At 40.1% G+C, this 13,698-nt stretch overlaps 1 protein-coding gene across 1 annotated transcript in view; it reads right to left on the minus strand.

Annotated features, from left to right (window-relative positions):
- The window catches only part of TAF4B (TATA-box binding protein associated factor 4b), a 116,219-nt gene that overhangs the window by 44,670 nt on the left and 57,851 nt on the right, over positions 1-13,698 (minus strand). Inside the window, exons 12-13 of the mRNA XM_075532850.1 lie at positions 13,037-13,162; positions 6,515-6,571 (exon numbers count right to left, since the gene is read on the minus strand). Coding sequence (XP_075388965.1) covers positions 6,515-6,571; positions 13,037-13,162 — 183 coding nt within the window. The remainder of the gene's footprint in view (positions 1-6,514; positions 6,572-13,036; positions 13,163-13,698) is intronic.

The following is a 13,698-nucleotide window of genomic DNA, read 5'->3' on the forward strand; positions in this document are numbered from 1 at the left end:
GTTGATGGTGTTAATGAGCAAACACATTGAAGTTTTATGAAACTAGGACAAATTGGAATGCAAAACAGAAACCTGTTCTCAGAATTCTGGTTAAACTAGCTTTTAAAGGGTAAGGGCAAGAGGGAATAAACATTTGCAACATTCTCTCATGCACTCAATACAACTAGAAAACCTACGGAGAATGCATGAACAGCCACTGGAGATCTCTGAAAAATAAACAGTAGGCTGATCTTGACTTATAACCTGTTAGCATCCCCAATGAGCCCCATAATCATATCGTCTATGCGCACTGTGTGGTCATTACAATGGAATATTGATCCCAGGCGAGAAGAGTGTGGTGGGAGGGGCGGTTGGTGCCAGAAAAGGAGGAAGGGGGATGGAGGGTTACGGCATGTCTGACCTCATCCTGGGGTTGGATCCTTTCCCACCTCGTGAAGCCACAGGAAGTCAAACGTGTTCCACCACGCCATTTCTTATGATACTTTCACTCTTTATCTTAAACATAATACTTTGGCGTTTTGGTTTTTTTAAAGAAAATTTATTCTGTATTCACAAGAAAGACACTCCTCTTGTTTTCCCTGTTACCTGTCTCCTGCGGACCCCATTCCCCAAATTTCTACTTTCTTCAGGCCCTCTACAAAATAAAATTACAATTATACTCATCAATCCCCAACTGAACTTAAAAGATATTGACGGTATTTCTACAGCTAATGCTTTTGAGCTCTGGCTTTTCCTCTACTCTCCAACTTCATCAGAGCCTTCTGACATAAACAGAGGAGGTAGTAGTACATTCGTTTTTAAACATGAATCTTGAGCTGAGCACAGAGAAGGAAAATAACTGGTGAGATAGTAGACCCAAGCCTTCTTCGACTTCTAGTTCAATATTGTTTCTTTTATAATACACATCAGTCTATAAAATTAAGTATTCCTGCAACCATCTAATGAAGTTTTCAATAAAACATTATCTTTTCCATGCAAGGTACATCAATCAAGAAATGAAGCCCAGAAGGTCTCTGTGAAAATATTCATGAAGAAACTGAGTATAGCTTTTCTGGTTCCCTGAGGAAGCCGATTAGCTAGGCCAACATGCCAAATCACTGACCCCCAAATCATACACAGCATTTCACGCCTCCTTCTTTGAGCACTTAACTAATGAGAAAGTAACAGGGCTAAGTAAGTTAAGATCCCTTTCTTTCTTTCTTCTCCAAGAACACTGATTCTAGATGTGATCCCAGAGACAGGACAGCAATAGCAAAATCTCTTCGGGAATTGCTGGATACAACAAAATCTCACTTCTCACCTGACTCAACACAATCACGAACTCTAGGGTTGGACCCAGCAGTCTGTACCTCAGTAAGCCCTACAGATAATTCTCACACATCCTAGTTTGGAAAATACTGTCCTAAATAATATGTCAGTAGACATTTGCATCTCAGTTTCTCTACGATGTACACAAGGCCCATTCAAAACTACCATCCAGTTTTAAGCTAGGGCTATAATTTACGATGCTCTGGTGGTACAGTGGTTAAAGTGATACCAATGGCTTCTCTGCTCATTTGTTTCAGCTCATCTCTTTGATATCTTACAAGAGACTTAAGATACATCCTACAGGGCTACCGCCTAATAACAAAGGCAATCCAATCTCCAAAGGATTATAACCCCAGGTTTAAAGGTTAGGAGTCAAGGCATATATTTTGGGGTAGAAGGGTGGTGTGCGCTTTAATTTAGATATAATTTAATTCATAGCATGCATACATGTAAGTATTAAACTCTGTAAATTTACATGTAATGTTTCCAACTCCAAAACAAATAGAGCTTAGAATTAAACAAAAATATTGATAATAAAAGGTATGACAAACTTGCCTGATGAAGGGATTGTTGGGATAAAACTCTGTCAAGGGCTATCTCCACTTGTAACTCTATGTCCTATACTTTCTGCAAACAGAAGTTCTAAATACTTCAAGTTAAAAATTCCTACTCTTCTATAGATTTTAATCAGTGAATACTTATTTCTTTGGCTGGTACACACCGGGTGCACTGCAAAGCTAATGTACCAGCCGGCACATCCCGCGCATTCCTGAGCACACAATTTCACTTGTTCATCCCTCTACTGTCTGCTATCACTTGAAGTGGAAAAGCTGGGAATTACTAAAAAGAATTCTTTGTCTCACTACGCCCAGACGCCCTAAACACACATTTCCCCAAGGGAGAAAGATAGAAAATATAAAAGAAATAAAGGCCACCTTCTACAGTAACATTGAAGGAATCAGGACCAGGAGGCCTGCATGCCAAGATCAGACGGCCTGCTCTGCAAAATTCTGGACAATGCAGTGAAACCTGGGACACACTGAGGGGTGCACGACAGACACCTCGCACAACCCACAGCTGCACTAAAGGACAAAGATGTGCCTGCTTGTTAGCACATGACAGTCAGTGAAACTATTTAAAATAGAAATATAAAGTTAGAGTAAGAAACGCTACTTAAAACATTTTGGGGTGGGAGCGTGGGGAGATAGGTGAGAGGGAAAGAGCCAGAAGTTGAACATGAGATGCTTGAATCCATGAGATACACAGAGACAAACAGGAAGACTTGAAAGGCTAGCTAACCTGTCAGGTTGATCGAAACAGTATGCAGCAGGAGCTAGCTACTGCAATGGACTGTGACCAGGCTGGAGGCAAATCCAAAGGCAGCCTTTTTATTTTTTTTAAAGTGCCAATTGAGAATGACAAATTTGGAAGAAGTCACTATGACAGATGAAAAAGTATCACACACCTGTGTAAAATCCTGTCTAATGTAAGAGTATAACACAATTTGCCTTTGTATCCAAAGGTTGAAATGAAATGGATCAGCTCTCAAATTGCAGTAGAGATAAAGGAGAAACACAGGGACAATGGTCTAGTTGTTAACAGTTAAAAAGCAAACATGGATTATGAGATTATCAACAGAGGGTTCAGATTATCATTTAACATTTATATTCCAAACATTCCCCAGCATATACAAAGCCTGCAACATCTCTGAAATTATTCTGTGGAGCTGTTATTTAGCTATTTCCTTGATCTACTTGGGAAGGGAAAACAAAGCAGCTCTAAGTCAACTGTGAGGAGTCTGTGCTGATTTTCACAAGTGAAAACCTCCAGAAACCACAAGCTCAAGCTTTATAGTTCATATCTGTGTGAAACTGATTAACACATTCCTAATGCCACCGTTAGATATTATCACACAGGAAAAAACAGTGCAACCCAATGATTCTTGCAATCACACAACTACAGCATCCCTCTGTTTGTTTCTGAATGAGAGCCCTCAGAATGTAAGTTATTAAGAGCTCTAGGAGACAAAACCAAAAAACCAAACTCACTGTCACTGAGTCTGTTCTGACTCATGGTTACCCTAAAGGGCGCAGCAGAACTGGCCCTTGGGGTTTTCCGAGACTGAGACTCTTTATGGGAATAGAAAGTCTCTGCTGACCTCGTAGTTGAGTAGTCCAAGATGGTAACTAGACCACCGGGGCTCCTCTCTAGGAGACAGGGAGATGCGAACAAGGGAAACATTTCACTCTCATGAAACATTTGCAATTAATTCAGAGTAGTCTGTTCTTGGAACAGAGCTAATCTACTTTAGCCCTGTCTTAATCAAAGAGGATTTAGGATAGGATATAACAACAACAACAACAAAAAACTTCAAAACTACCTGTTAAAAAGTTTGAATTCTTTTAGTGTTGCTTGGAAAAATAAATAGATGGAAGTATAAAGGGAGAGAAAGAGCCGCGTGTCTTTACTGCTACCTGTTCTAGTCAGATAGACAGTTTCACACATCTGCTCTTATAACTTTGAAAACTGCTGTCCACCTCTTTATCCTCGAGGAAGCAAATACACTATTAAAATAAAACAAACATAACCATCTTATACACATCTGAAGGGAAAATAATCTAACATCCAGACTAAGAAAGAGGGACAGGCAAGACCTTTAAGAACAATAGATAAGCTCGTGTTTATAGATTTTTCTCTTAGAAGAATGTTTGCATGGCCTTTCTGGTAGTTTTCAATTCCACAAAAGATTGTGTGGGACTGCAAAAAGAAGTCTGTTGCCTCCCATGGGATTGGACAGCTTGCTGCTAATGCAATTAAGTTTCAAGGCACACTTGTGGGGATGGGGCCATGCAAACATGGAACATGAAACCATAGTGAGGGAATTGGTCAGTTTTCACTGTCGCTATCCATCTGAGTTTAAAAGGAAACATTCCAGAGTTGGGCAGTACAGATCATTACCACCGAAATAAAGAGACAAGAGTTAAGTGTGTCCTTTGGACCCAGGCTCCCTGTACAAAGAACCTCTTAGACCCAGGAGACAGAAAGCTGTAATGCTGGAAATGGCATAAGACAGTCAGAGCAGTAGCAAAGGAACGGCCGCAGCAGAAACGGGAGACTGGCTTGACATGGTGCCGTGGGTTTCCAGGTCCACAGAACAAAGCAGTTACAGTGGGTAAGCTGGCCTACGGAGCAAGAGAACTCAGTGCCTTCAGGTCAAGGCTAACTGGTGTCCATGAGCACTTCATGGCAGAGCTTGGGAGCTTTATAATACTTACCCATGTCAGGCAGAAGCCAGGCCAAGGGGTCAAGGATCAAAGCCAAGCCAAAGGATCATGGGCCAGTGAGAGACCCATCTATAGGCACAGCTAAGAAGAGGTTTTCTGATCAAAGAACTGTATCCTGAGTCCTTTCTTATCCTGAATTGTAGCCGGTTACTTCCCTCATCGACTCCCTAACTGAATACAGACTGTGAGTTCTGTGTGGGCGGCAGAGTAGAGGGTACCACAGGAGGATCAGTTTGTGACAGACTTGGTGAAAAGATCGGAGAGAGGAGGTGTGTCTGCCTGTGCCTCAGAAGCAATTCGTTTTGGGCTGATTTTGATAATGATTTTCTTCTCCTTAGGTGAAATTAGAGGAAGTCAGACACCTTAGCTATCTGCATATTTTCTCTCTATATAAAAGTAAAAACAAGCATCTAGTCCATTTTTAAATTACGAGACACCCATGAATCAAGGCAACAAGGGGTTGTCCATCTCCAAAGAAACACTAATCAACTCAGACACACTTCCCATCTTAATATTTCCAGATCCATGTTTCTACTGGGTAAGGGAAGGGTTCTTGTTGAAAATAAGGAATTTCTGCTTCCAATCATTTTTCATGCTCCCACTTTTGGGTATTTCCTCATTCCAGTCCAGAAACCCCTGCACCCAGAGTTCACGTGTGCTCCTTCTCTAGTTTAGCAAAAATATCCACTGATCCTAAGAATCTGACTAGCTTTCCATTTGTTTTGCCTCAGCTCCTACATTAATCCAAACACTAAGGGTCTTTAAAACATTCATAAATAACCTGCTGCTGCTGGCACCTAGGAGCCAAGTGCAGCAGTGTTAAGCAACAACGAATTTCATAGTTCAGGAAGCACAGTTAAGAAAAAAGGTTGCTCGGGAAATTGCTCTTATTTAGCACAAAAATCCTTAAAAATTACATGAAATCAGTCAAGTAACTATAGAAACCAATCTCTTCAGCTCATATCACACGTCTCACACCTCAATTGTCTTTACTATCGTCTGCTGTCAGATCCTTAATCAGAAATGTGAACAGGCTTGATGATTTATTCAGCAGGGAAAAGAATCGGTAGGTCAAGTGAAAAATTTCACACACGCCCATACACATGGCACATCTTCAACCTTAGGTACTTTCATTTCATTCTGTTCCCAGCAGCTCGGGGGGCGACTCCAGTGAGATCCAATATTAAGGCTCAATTAAAATAAGCTCCAATTAGTGGAGCTTTTTTCTCTAGGGCTAGAAAAGTCAGGAAATGGATATTGGGAAATGTAAAAAGTCAGCTACTGAGAGGAGGCTGCAGACATAAATGAACTTATTTGTTGATTTCTACAGTTGCTATGCAGAGGCCTCTGGGAGTAAAAGCTTAACCAGTCTAAGCTATAAACTAAAAACCCTGCAGCTAAACATGAACTGTGTGAAACAAGGGCTCCATTCCAGAACAGAAAACTGCTGGGCCCAGAAAATTAAAAGCCAGAGGCGTTTTCCATTTAAAACTAAATCCCAGTACCGCCTCCCAGCCAAAGAATTATAAGTAGTATCAGATTTACAAAACGAACAATTACCCTGAAAAAATGTAGCCTATTGTACAGTCCCAGATGCTAAATCTCAAAAGTTTCTTTCTTTCTTCCTCTTCTTCTTTTTTTTTTTTTTATAATCCCACATTATACCCCTACCAAGTACACTGCTGTAGTTTACAAAGAGCCATTTCTAGACAGGCCTAAGCCTTGAAAATAAATTTTTAAAAGAGAGCACATAACTCATTGACCTCATTTGAAGTCCTGCCCTTGCCTGGAGCAGTTCCTGTCCTTCCCTAAGGCTTCTGCAAATGGCATGCAACAGCAAAATGAACCGGCCTAATTGCCGGGGGAGAGCTGCCAACCTGCCCCCAAACACAAAGACAAGCAGGGTAACTTGAAAGTCCTACCTCTTTGGCTTTCTGCTTTAATCTCAGCTGCTCTGGATCTTCTTTATTGGAACGACTCTATCAAAGGAAAAGAAAATTTTAATAGAAATTACTACCATCTAAACACCATAGCCACCGTTAAATATTTAATAAATGACAATTTTCTCTTGTGATTGAAAATCTTAGCTCCAGGGGAAAATGCCTCGATCCAGACTCGCTGCACAGCCCCACACCCCACCCCCCATCATCTGGGTCAGCTGCTGTGGTGGTCGCCCGGAGGAAGCGTACACTAAGAATGATGCTAACAATGTCAGTCAGGTCCAGTCGAGGCTGGCGTTGTTCTCGTTGGAACACTACACACTAGAAACGGATGAAAGGAAACACTAGAACAGATGAAAGAAAAGAGGGGTAATTGTTGGCACAACTGACTCCAATTGAAAACAATCAATGCTGGTTGATCTTCAGAGAGAGTATGTTGGGGAAACATACCGAATTTCCAGGACTAATAAAATGAAGAATAAAGCCTGAAGAACCCTGAACCAAAACTCTCTTTAAAAGCACATTTAATTTTAATATATGTAGGAAGTATGTCCCAGTGTTTTCACTAGAATGTCCTCTATAGCACTTAATTGTAGTCTGTGTACAGTACATTTCGCTTAAGTGTTTCTTGCATGTCACTATCCATACTGGTTCAGGTTAACACTATGGTCATGAACAGTCTTGGAGGACTCAGGGAAGGAGAGATCTGCTTTCTAAATGGAATGCTGTGATGGAGCACAAGGAAGGGCATTCTCTCTGGCCACTAGAACTGCAGTAGGTACCTTCTTTTTCTTATCGTTAACAAAGTTATCTAGCACCTTACAAACTAAAAAGCACATCTAGAAAATTTAATATTAGCCAAAATAAAGATGATGAACAAAATTAAAAGGCCACAAGTCATTTCTATTTTACCAGAAATGTTACGTACTTATCAGTATCCTTGATACGGATCCTAAGAGAACTGTTTAAATGTTAGCAACCCTTCTAATTTTAAACTTTAATGATGTACCAGCATATAACTCTACTCAACACAGGCAATGTTCAGAAATTTAACCCCGAAACTACTAAAACTTCATTTTAGCTGAAAGAAAGACAATATTTTAATTAACCCCGAATCTACTAAAACTTCATTTTAGCTGAAAGACAATATCGTAATTGTTATTTCATCTATTATATTAATTAAAAATGAGTCTGTGTTTGCATTATTTTATGAGTAGACAGGTGTGTGTGTTTGTGTCTATGTCCGTAGAGGGGTTTCATCACTTTGAGCTATCAAGCCTTTGTCAGTGTGGAGCAGTGACAGTTGAACAGCCACAGTGAAGTTCTATTCTGTAAGCCACTGTTTGAGGTCTTAGCCAGCGGTTCTCAACCTTCCGAATGCCACGACCCTTTAGTACAGTTCTTCATGTGTGGCTGACCTGCCAACCATAACATTTTCGTTACCACTTCACAACTGTAATTTTGCTACTGTTATGAATTGGGCGACCTGTGTGAAAGGGTTGTTCGACCCCTCAGAGGAGTCCGGACCCACAGGTGGAGAACCGCTGGTCTTTGTGATCTAAACATTAACTAGCAAGACCAAGTCCCTGCTTTCGTGAAACTTTCAATTCAAGGAATAAAAATAATTAAACAAGACAATTTTATAAAAATCAAGTACCCACTTGACATGTTAAACATTTATGATGGGTTAAAATTAAATATGAATTGCTATTGCTATGAAGAGCTCCCAAGAAAACAAAATGGGATGATGTGACAGAGAGGTCCAGAGAAGGAGGCATGAGGAACTATTTTACTAGGATGGTAGGGAAGGCATCCCAGAGACGTAACAACTGAGTAGAAACCTGAATGACCAGGACATAGTCATGCAGGTGTGAGGGAAGAGAGTTCAAGCAGAGATACGGAAATGGCCATCGCCTTAAAATGAAGCTAATTGGGCTGTGGGTAAGGGATGAAGACGTCCTGTACTCAAGTCACAGCAGAGATGGTGATGATAAACGGCTATATTCAACATGTATCTTACTGGTAAGATGTATTGATAGACTGGATCTCCGATAAGAAGCAAAGACAGGAGTCATGAATGACTTAAAGGGTTCGAGCCTAAGCAGCAGAGAGGATGGGGAGTTTAACTTGCTGAAATGGTAAAGACCTAAGATGAGTCTGTCTAGGGAAAAGGAACTCAAAGGTCAGCGTCGGACACGCGGCTAGAAGTCTAAGATCCTGAAGTGGGACACAAGCCTTGCACGCTGAAAGAACAGAAGGGTTAGAGCAGTGGTTCTCAGCCTTCCTCTTGCCGCGACCCTTGAATACAGTTCATGTTGTGGTGACCCCGACCATAAAATTATCCTTGTTGCTGCTTCATAACTGTAATTTTACTTTTATGAATCACTATGTAAATATCTAAATTGCAGGATAAACTTTCACTGTTAACAAATTAAACATAATTAAATCACAGTGATTAATCACATAATATGTAATTATATATGATGAAATAGTTGTTTTCCAGTGGTCTTAGGCAACCCCTGTGAAAGGGTTGTTCAACCCCCAAAGGGGCCACACGACCCACAGGTTAAGAATGACTAGAGCGAGTGAGTGAAGGAGGACGTGAGACTGGACCAGTGCAGAAAATAGGGGGGGTCAAATCATGTGAGGCCTTCTAAAACTGGAAAGGAGTTCAGATTTTAAGTGTACTAGGAAAATACTGAAGGATTTTCTCACTCATTTTCATTGGGTCAATTTTGACTCATAGTGATCCTAATGGGCAAGTTGGAACTTCCCCTGTGAGCTTCCAACAGTGTAAACCCTTTCCAGGTATAGAAAGCCCCATCTTTCTCTCCCGAGGAGCTTCTGGTGGCTTTGAACTGCTGACCATAGCACAACAGCATATAACTACTATACCTTGAGGGCTCCCAGACTGAAGGATTTTACAGTAATGGCAATACACAAAATTTGTTACGAAAACATTGCTGACTATAATATGAAGAAGAATGGATTGTGGAAGGGCAATATTAGGTAGAAGACATTACAGTAGCCCAGGTGAAAGATGAGCTGTACACTAAAATGGTGAGAGTAGTCATGTAAAGTGAGGACAATGGTGACAATAAAGATGTTACATAATTGTGGAGAGATTGTGTCATTTACTTAAAAATAAAAGGAATTTTGATGGAAAAAAGAAAACCAGAAGCCCTTTGGACACATTAAATCTGAGATACCTATCAGTCCACTCGGTGAAGATATCAAGTACCCTATATACTTGAGTATAAGCCACCCCGAATATCAGCCAAGGCACCTAATTTTACTACAAAAACTGCATTAAAAATGTGCTGAAAAACTCGGCTTATGCATGAGTGTATACAGTAGGCAGTTAGCCATGAGTAAGTACAGAGCTCCAAAATGAGACTGAGGTGAAAAACATGAGAAAATGCAGAGACAGCGAAGGCGATCTGGGATGGAAACTTGGAAAAACCCCAACATTTAGAAACCTGATAAAAGGAAAAATACCTAAAAAGAATGAAGACATGTACAATACAATCAATAATCACTGAATATTTAATAGTTTACCAAATAAAATACCACTAAGCCACTTCATTACAATGGCTGTATGCTTGCCTGAGGCTTCAAAGAGGAGACCCTTCCAGTCCCACATCCCTCTTTCCAGTGCCAAGGAGGGCGAGCGTGAAGGGTAACCCTGTGGAACAATGGGAAGCTGCACAAACCTGGGGATGGAGACACCTACAGAGGGAATGTCCTGCTGGGCCCAGAGTTAAGAATATGTGGCACCCCACATCCTTGTAGGAGGGCTGGGTCACACAAAGGCAGAGGCCGTTTTGAAAATACAAGGTAGTAAGGGGTATAAAGCATAATTATTTGCAAAGGTACAGACCAGAGGGCACAGTACCTAATGACATAGACAATGAAAAGGGTTTGTGGGGGGGAGGTGGCAAATAGAAGACAGAAAATTCAAGTGTGCTGAAAGGTAAGTGACATTGAGTAAAATAAGTGCACTAATTGAAGAGGTAAGTGGATAAAAGAGAAGAACAAGTTAATGACTACTGGAAAAAGTATTTACAGATTTGGAAAAGTTAGGGGTACAAATAACCCTTAAAAATACAAATAACCCTGAAGTGTTGGGGTTTTTAATATGAACTCCTAGTGTTATGGGATACACAGTGCTACAGTAGCAGTGCCACATGTATGTCTGCGTATACATATAGGTATGTGCACATATACACAAACACACATTGCCAAGATATGTACACTGAAGAGGGCCCTCAAGCAATGTCATCCTAGTAGCAATGAGCATACTCTATGCTTTACATTAGTTTTAAATTATCATCTTGAACTGAAGATGATCAAAGCTTCTTGGAGAAATCGCTAACTCTAGGGCAAAGGCAGGAAAAGTGAATGCTGAGCCTGGAATATCTTATGCCATACAGTAAAGGTATGTTCAGTGAGTGATGGAAACACGTCTACAGAACAGAAGTGCCAGCTTGCAGGACTTCTTACTCAAGAGCAATTTGAAACAACTAGATAAAAACATGAATAAGTTACAACTTATTGAATCAAATAGAAATTCGAGATATACTAAGATAATAATATAAACAAATGAGAACAGAAAGTTCTTCCAAAGACCAGATGTAGGAGAAAGAGGATGATAGAGCTGTCTGGCCCCATTAAAATTTACAACCTCAGAAATCCTATAAAAGGTTTCGAGATCATAGGGCCACTATGAGTCGGAATTGAATTGATAGAGGTGACTTTGGTTTTAGCTTTTCATTTTATAAGCACTGTGCCCTTATTTTTGCAAATATGTAGAAGTGATGGGACATTTGTCTTAAGCTTATCCTAATATGGTTCAGAAAAAGACTGATGAGTGGAAATGGGTGCACAGACTAAAAGTCTTTGACATGTAAAGAGAGGGGAGAAAAGACTAATTAGAAAGTGTGTGGGAAAAGAGAGAGAGAGAGAGAGAGTGTGTGTGTGTGTGTGTGTAGTATGGGGAGGGAACAAATGCAGTATCATTTTAAACTACGTTGCTTAGGTAGACTAAGAGAGTGTGGCAGTTACAAAATCTGCCAAATTGCAAAGGGTAGAGTCTAGCAGGGGTCCTCAAACTTTTAAAACAGGGGGCCAGTTCACTGTCCTGCAGACCCATTGGAGGGTCGGACTAGAGTTAAAAAAAAAACTATGAACAAATTCCTATGCACACTGCACGTATCTTATTTCAAAGTAAAAAACAAAACGGGGCAAAAACACCCAGCGGCCTGGATAAATATCCTCGGCGGGCAGCATGTGGCCCGAGGGCCGTAGTTTGAGGACCCCTGGTAGCCTATCAATCATGTTGAAGCTTGATGACCTCATTTGAAGGTGCAACGGAGATAAATAGCTAACTGGAAGCTAGATATGCTCTCTCCCTGTGAGACATTCTGTTGACAAGCCACACGAAGCTACACTGATGGTGCCAGAGCCCTGGAGCTGAAGGAGCCATGTGGAGGACCACGCCAGCACTGAGATGCTTCAACTGCCACTTGATCCACAGACTTTACACCCACTGTCCTGTGAGCTTCCTGCATTTGGTGTCATTGCATGTGTTGTGCGAGTCTGAAGAGTAATGTATAGACTGGTACTGGACATATGGACTAATAGCAGACTTATGGACCTGATCTGGACAGGATTGGAATGGTTTCTCAATATACAAATGCTCTTTTAGGTAAAAGTCTTTCTTACGAGTATCTATGAATTTGTTTCTCTAGTCTACTAGGACTCACACAGAGTGAGTGTTCTTTGCACAATTTTGGCTACTTTACTGTAAGTTTAAAATTATTTCCAAATGTATTGGTTAAAGAGCATGACTGGTGTGTGATGAAGACCAAATGCTTTAAAAGGAGAATCTGCTAAAATAAAAGAAGTTAGATTTAAGTTGTTTAAAAACAACGTTAAGGCTTTACGACTTCTCGTGACAACCCACAGCTTATGAAGAAGTGTGCGACAAAGTAGAAACTGAAATGAAATTAGCTTTAACTCAACCTAGCACTAATAGTCAAAGGAGATGGGTAATAAATAATAAACTCACCTATTATTCTTTTAACTTTCTAACCCATTTCTGCCCATCTCATATTTTGTTTCATATACTCCTAATTTTTCCAATTTACCTGGCCCATTTCCCAAGATTTTCTTTCAACCCATTCAGACACATATCAAATCATTTTCCCAAAAAGATCTTGAAACTTTTACAAAGCACGTATTCTACCTGGGAGGTAGTAGGTATGAAGAGGAACACAGGAAATGAGAGCAGAAGACAACAGCTTACAGCTCATTAAACAAAAGTAACTGAAAGCCACTGTGTTATGCTACCCTGGCTGTGGGAGATTCTATTAGCAATTTCATTTCAAAAATCCTCCTGAGAAATCTTTAGTCCTAATAAGCCCAAGAAGGTCAACCAACAATAAAACTATTTCTGACCTAATCGTGAGGCTATGCTCACTCATAAATCACATAGACCCTTACCTTGGCTGCTTTAAATAATATTTCTCTCTCTTCTAAATCTTTTCTGTGCTTCTCCAGTTGATCCAGTTTTTCAAGAAATTTGAGTTGAGACCTGGTATCAGTAGACAGGATGTAATTTTCGCTTGTCTGGGGGAAGAAAAAAAAAAGGCTATGACGAGTGTGGGTAAGAACATTCTACATTAGGTAATATTGTAAATTGGTTAAAGACAATAACACCAGTGAGAGCAAGCTAAATTTTCAAGAGGTAATATTTTAACATTTAACTTAAGAAAAAATTTTGTCATCTTTAAATTTGAGATGAGTAAGCACTTGTTTCAAAGAGCTTTAATAACTAATAAATATGAGTTTAAACATAAAACAAAGGTAAAAAATGATGGAGTAAACCATGAGTCATAATTGACTTGATGGCATCAAGTTTTGAGCTCAGACCTGCCATTAGGAAATAGAAAGCAGGATAATGTACTATCAACCTATGATCTAATTATCTGTATTTAAATCACTGTCCATTATCAGCAGACTGTAATAGTAATTAGACCTGTAAAAGACAAAAGCTGAAAACTGCTAAAAACACTTAAAAAGATTAACAAAGAAGAAAATTATCACCCTGCTTTCCAATGTTCTAATGACCAAACCTTAACAAGTCCATACAACTACTGTCAAAA

The sequence above is a fragment of the Tenrec ecaudatus genome, chromosome 15, assembly GCF_050624435.1.
Source record: "Tenrec ecaudatus isolate mTenEca1 chromosome 15, mTenEca1.hap1, whole genome shotgun sequence".
Lineage (NCBI taxonomy): Eukaryota > Metazoa > Chordata > Mammalia > Afrosoricida > Tenrecidae > Tenrec > Tenrec ecaudatus.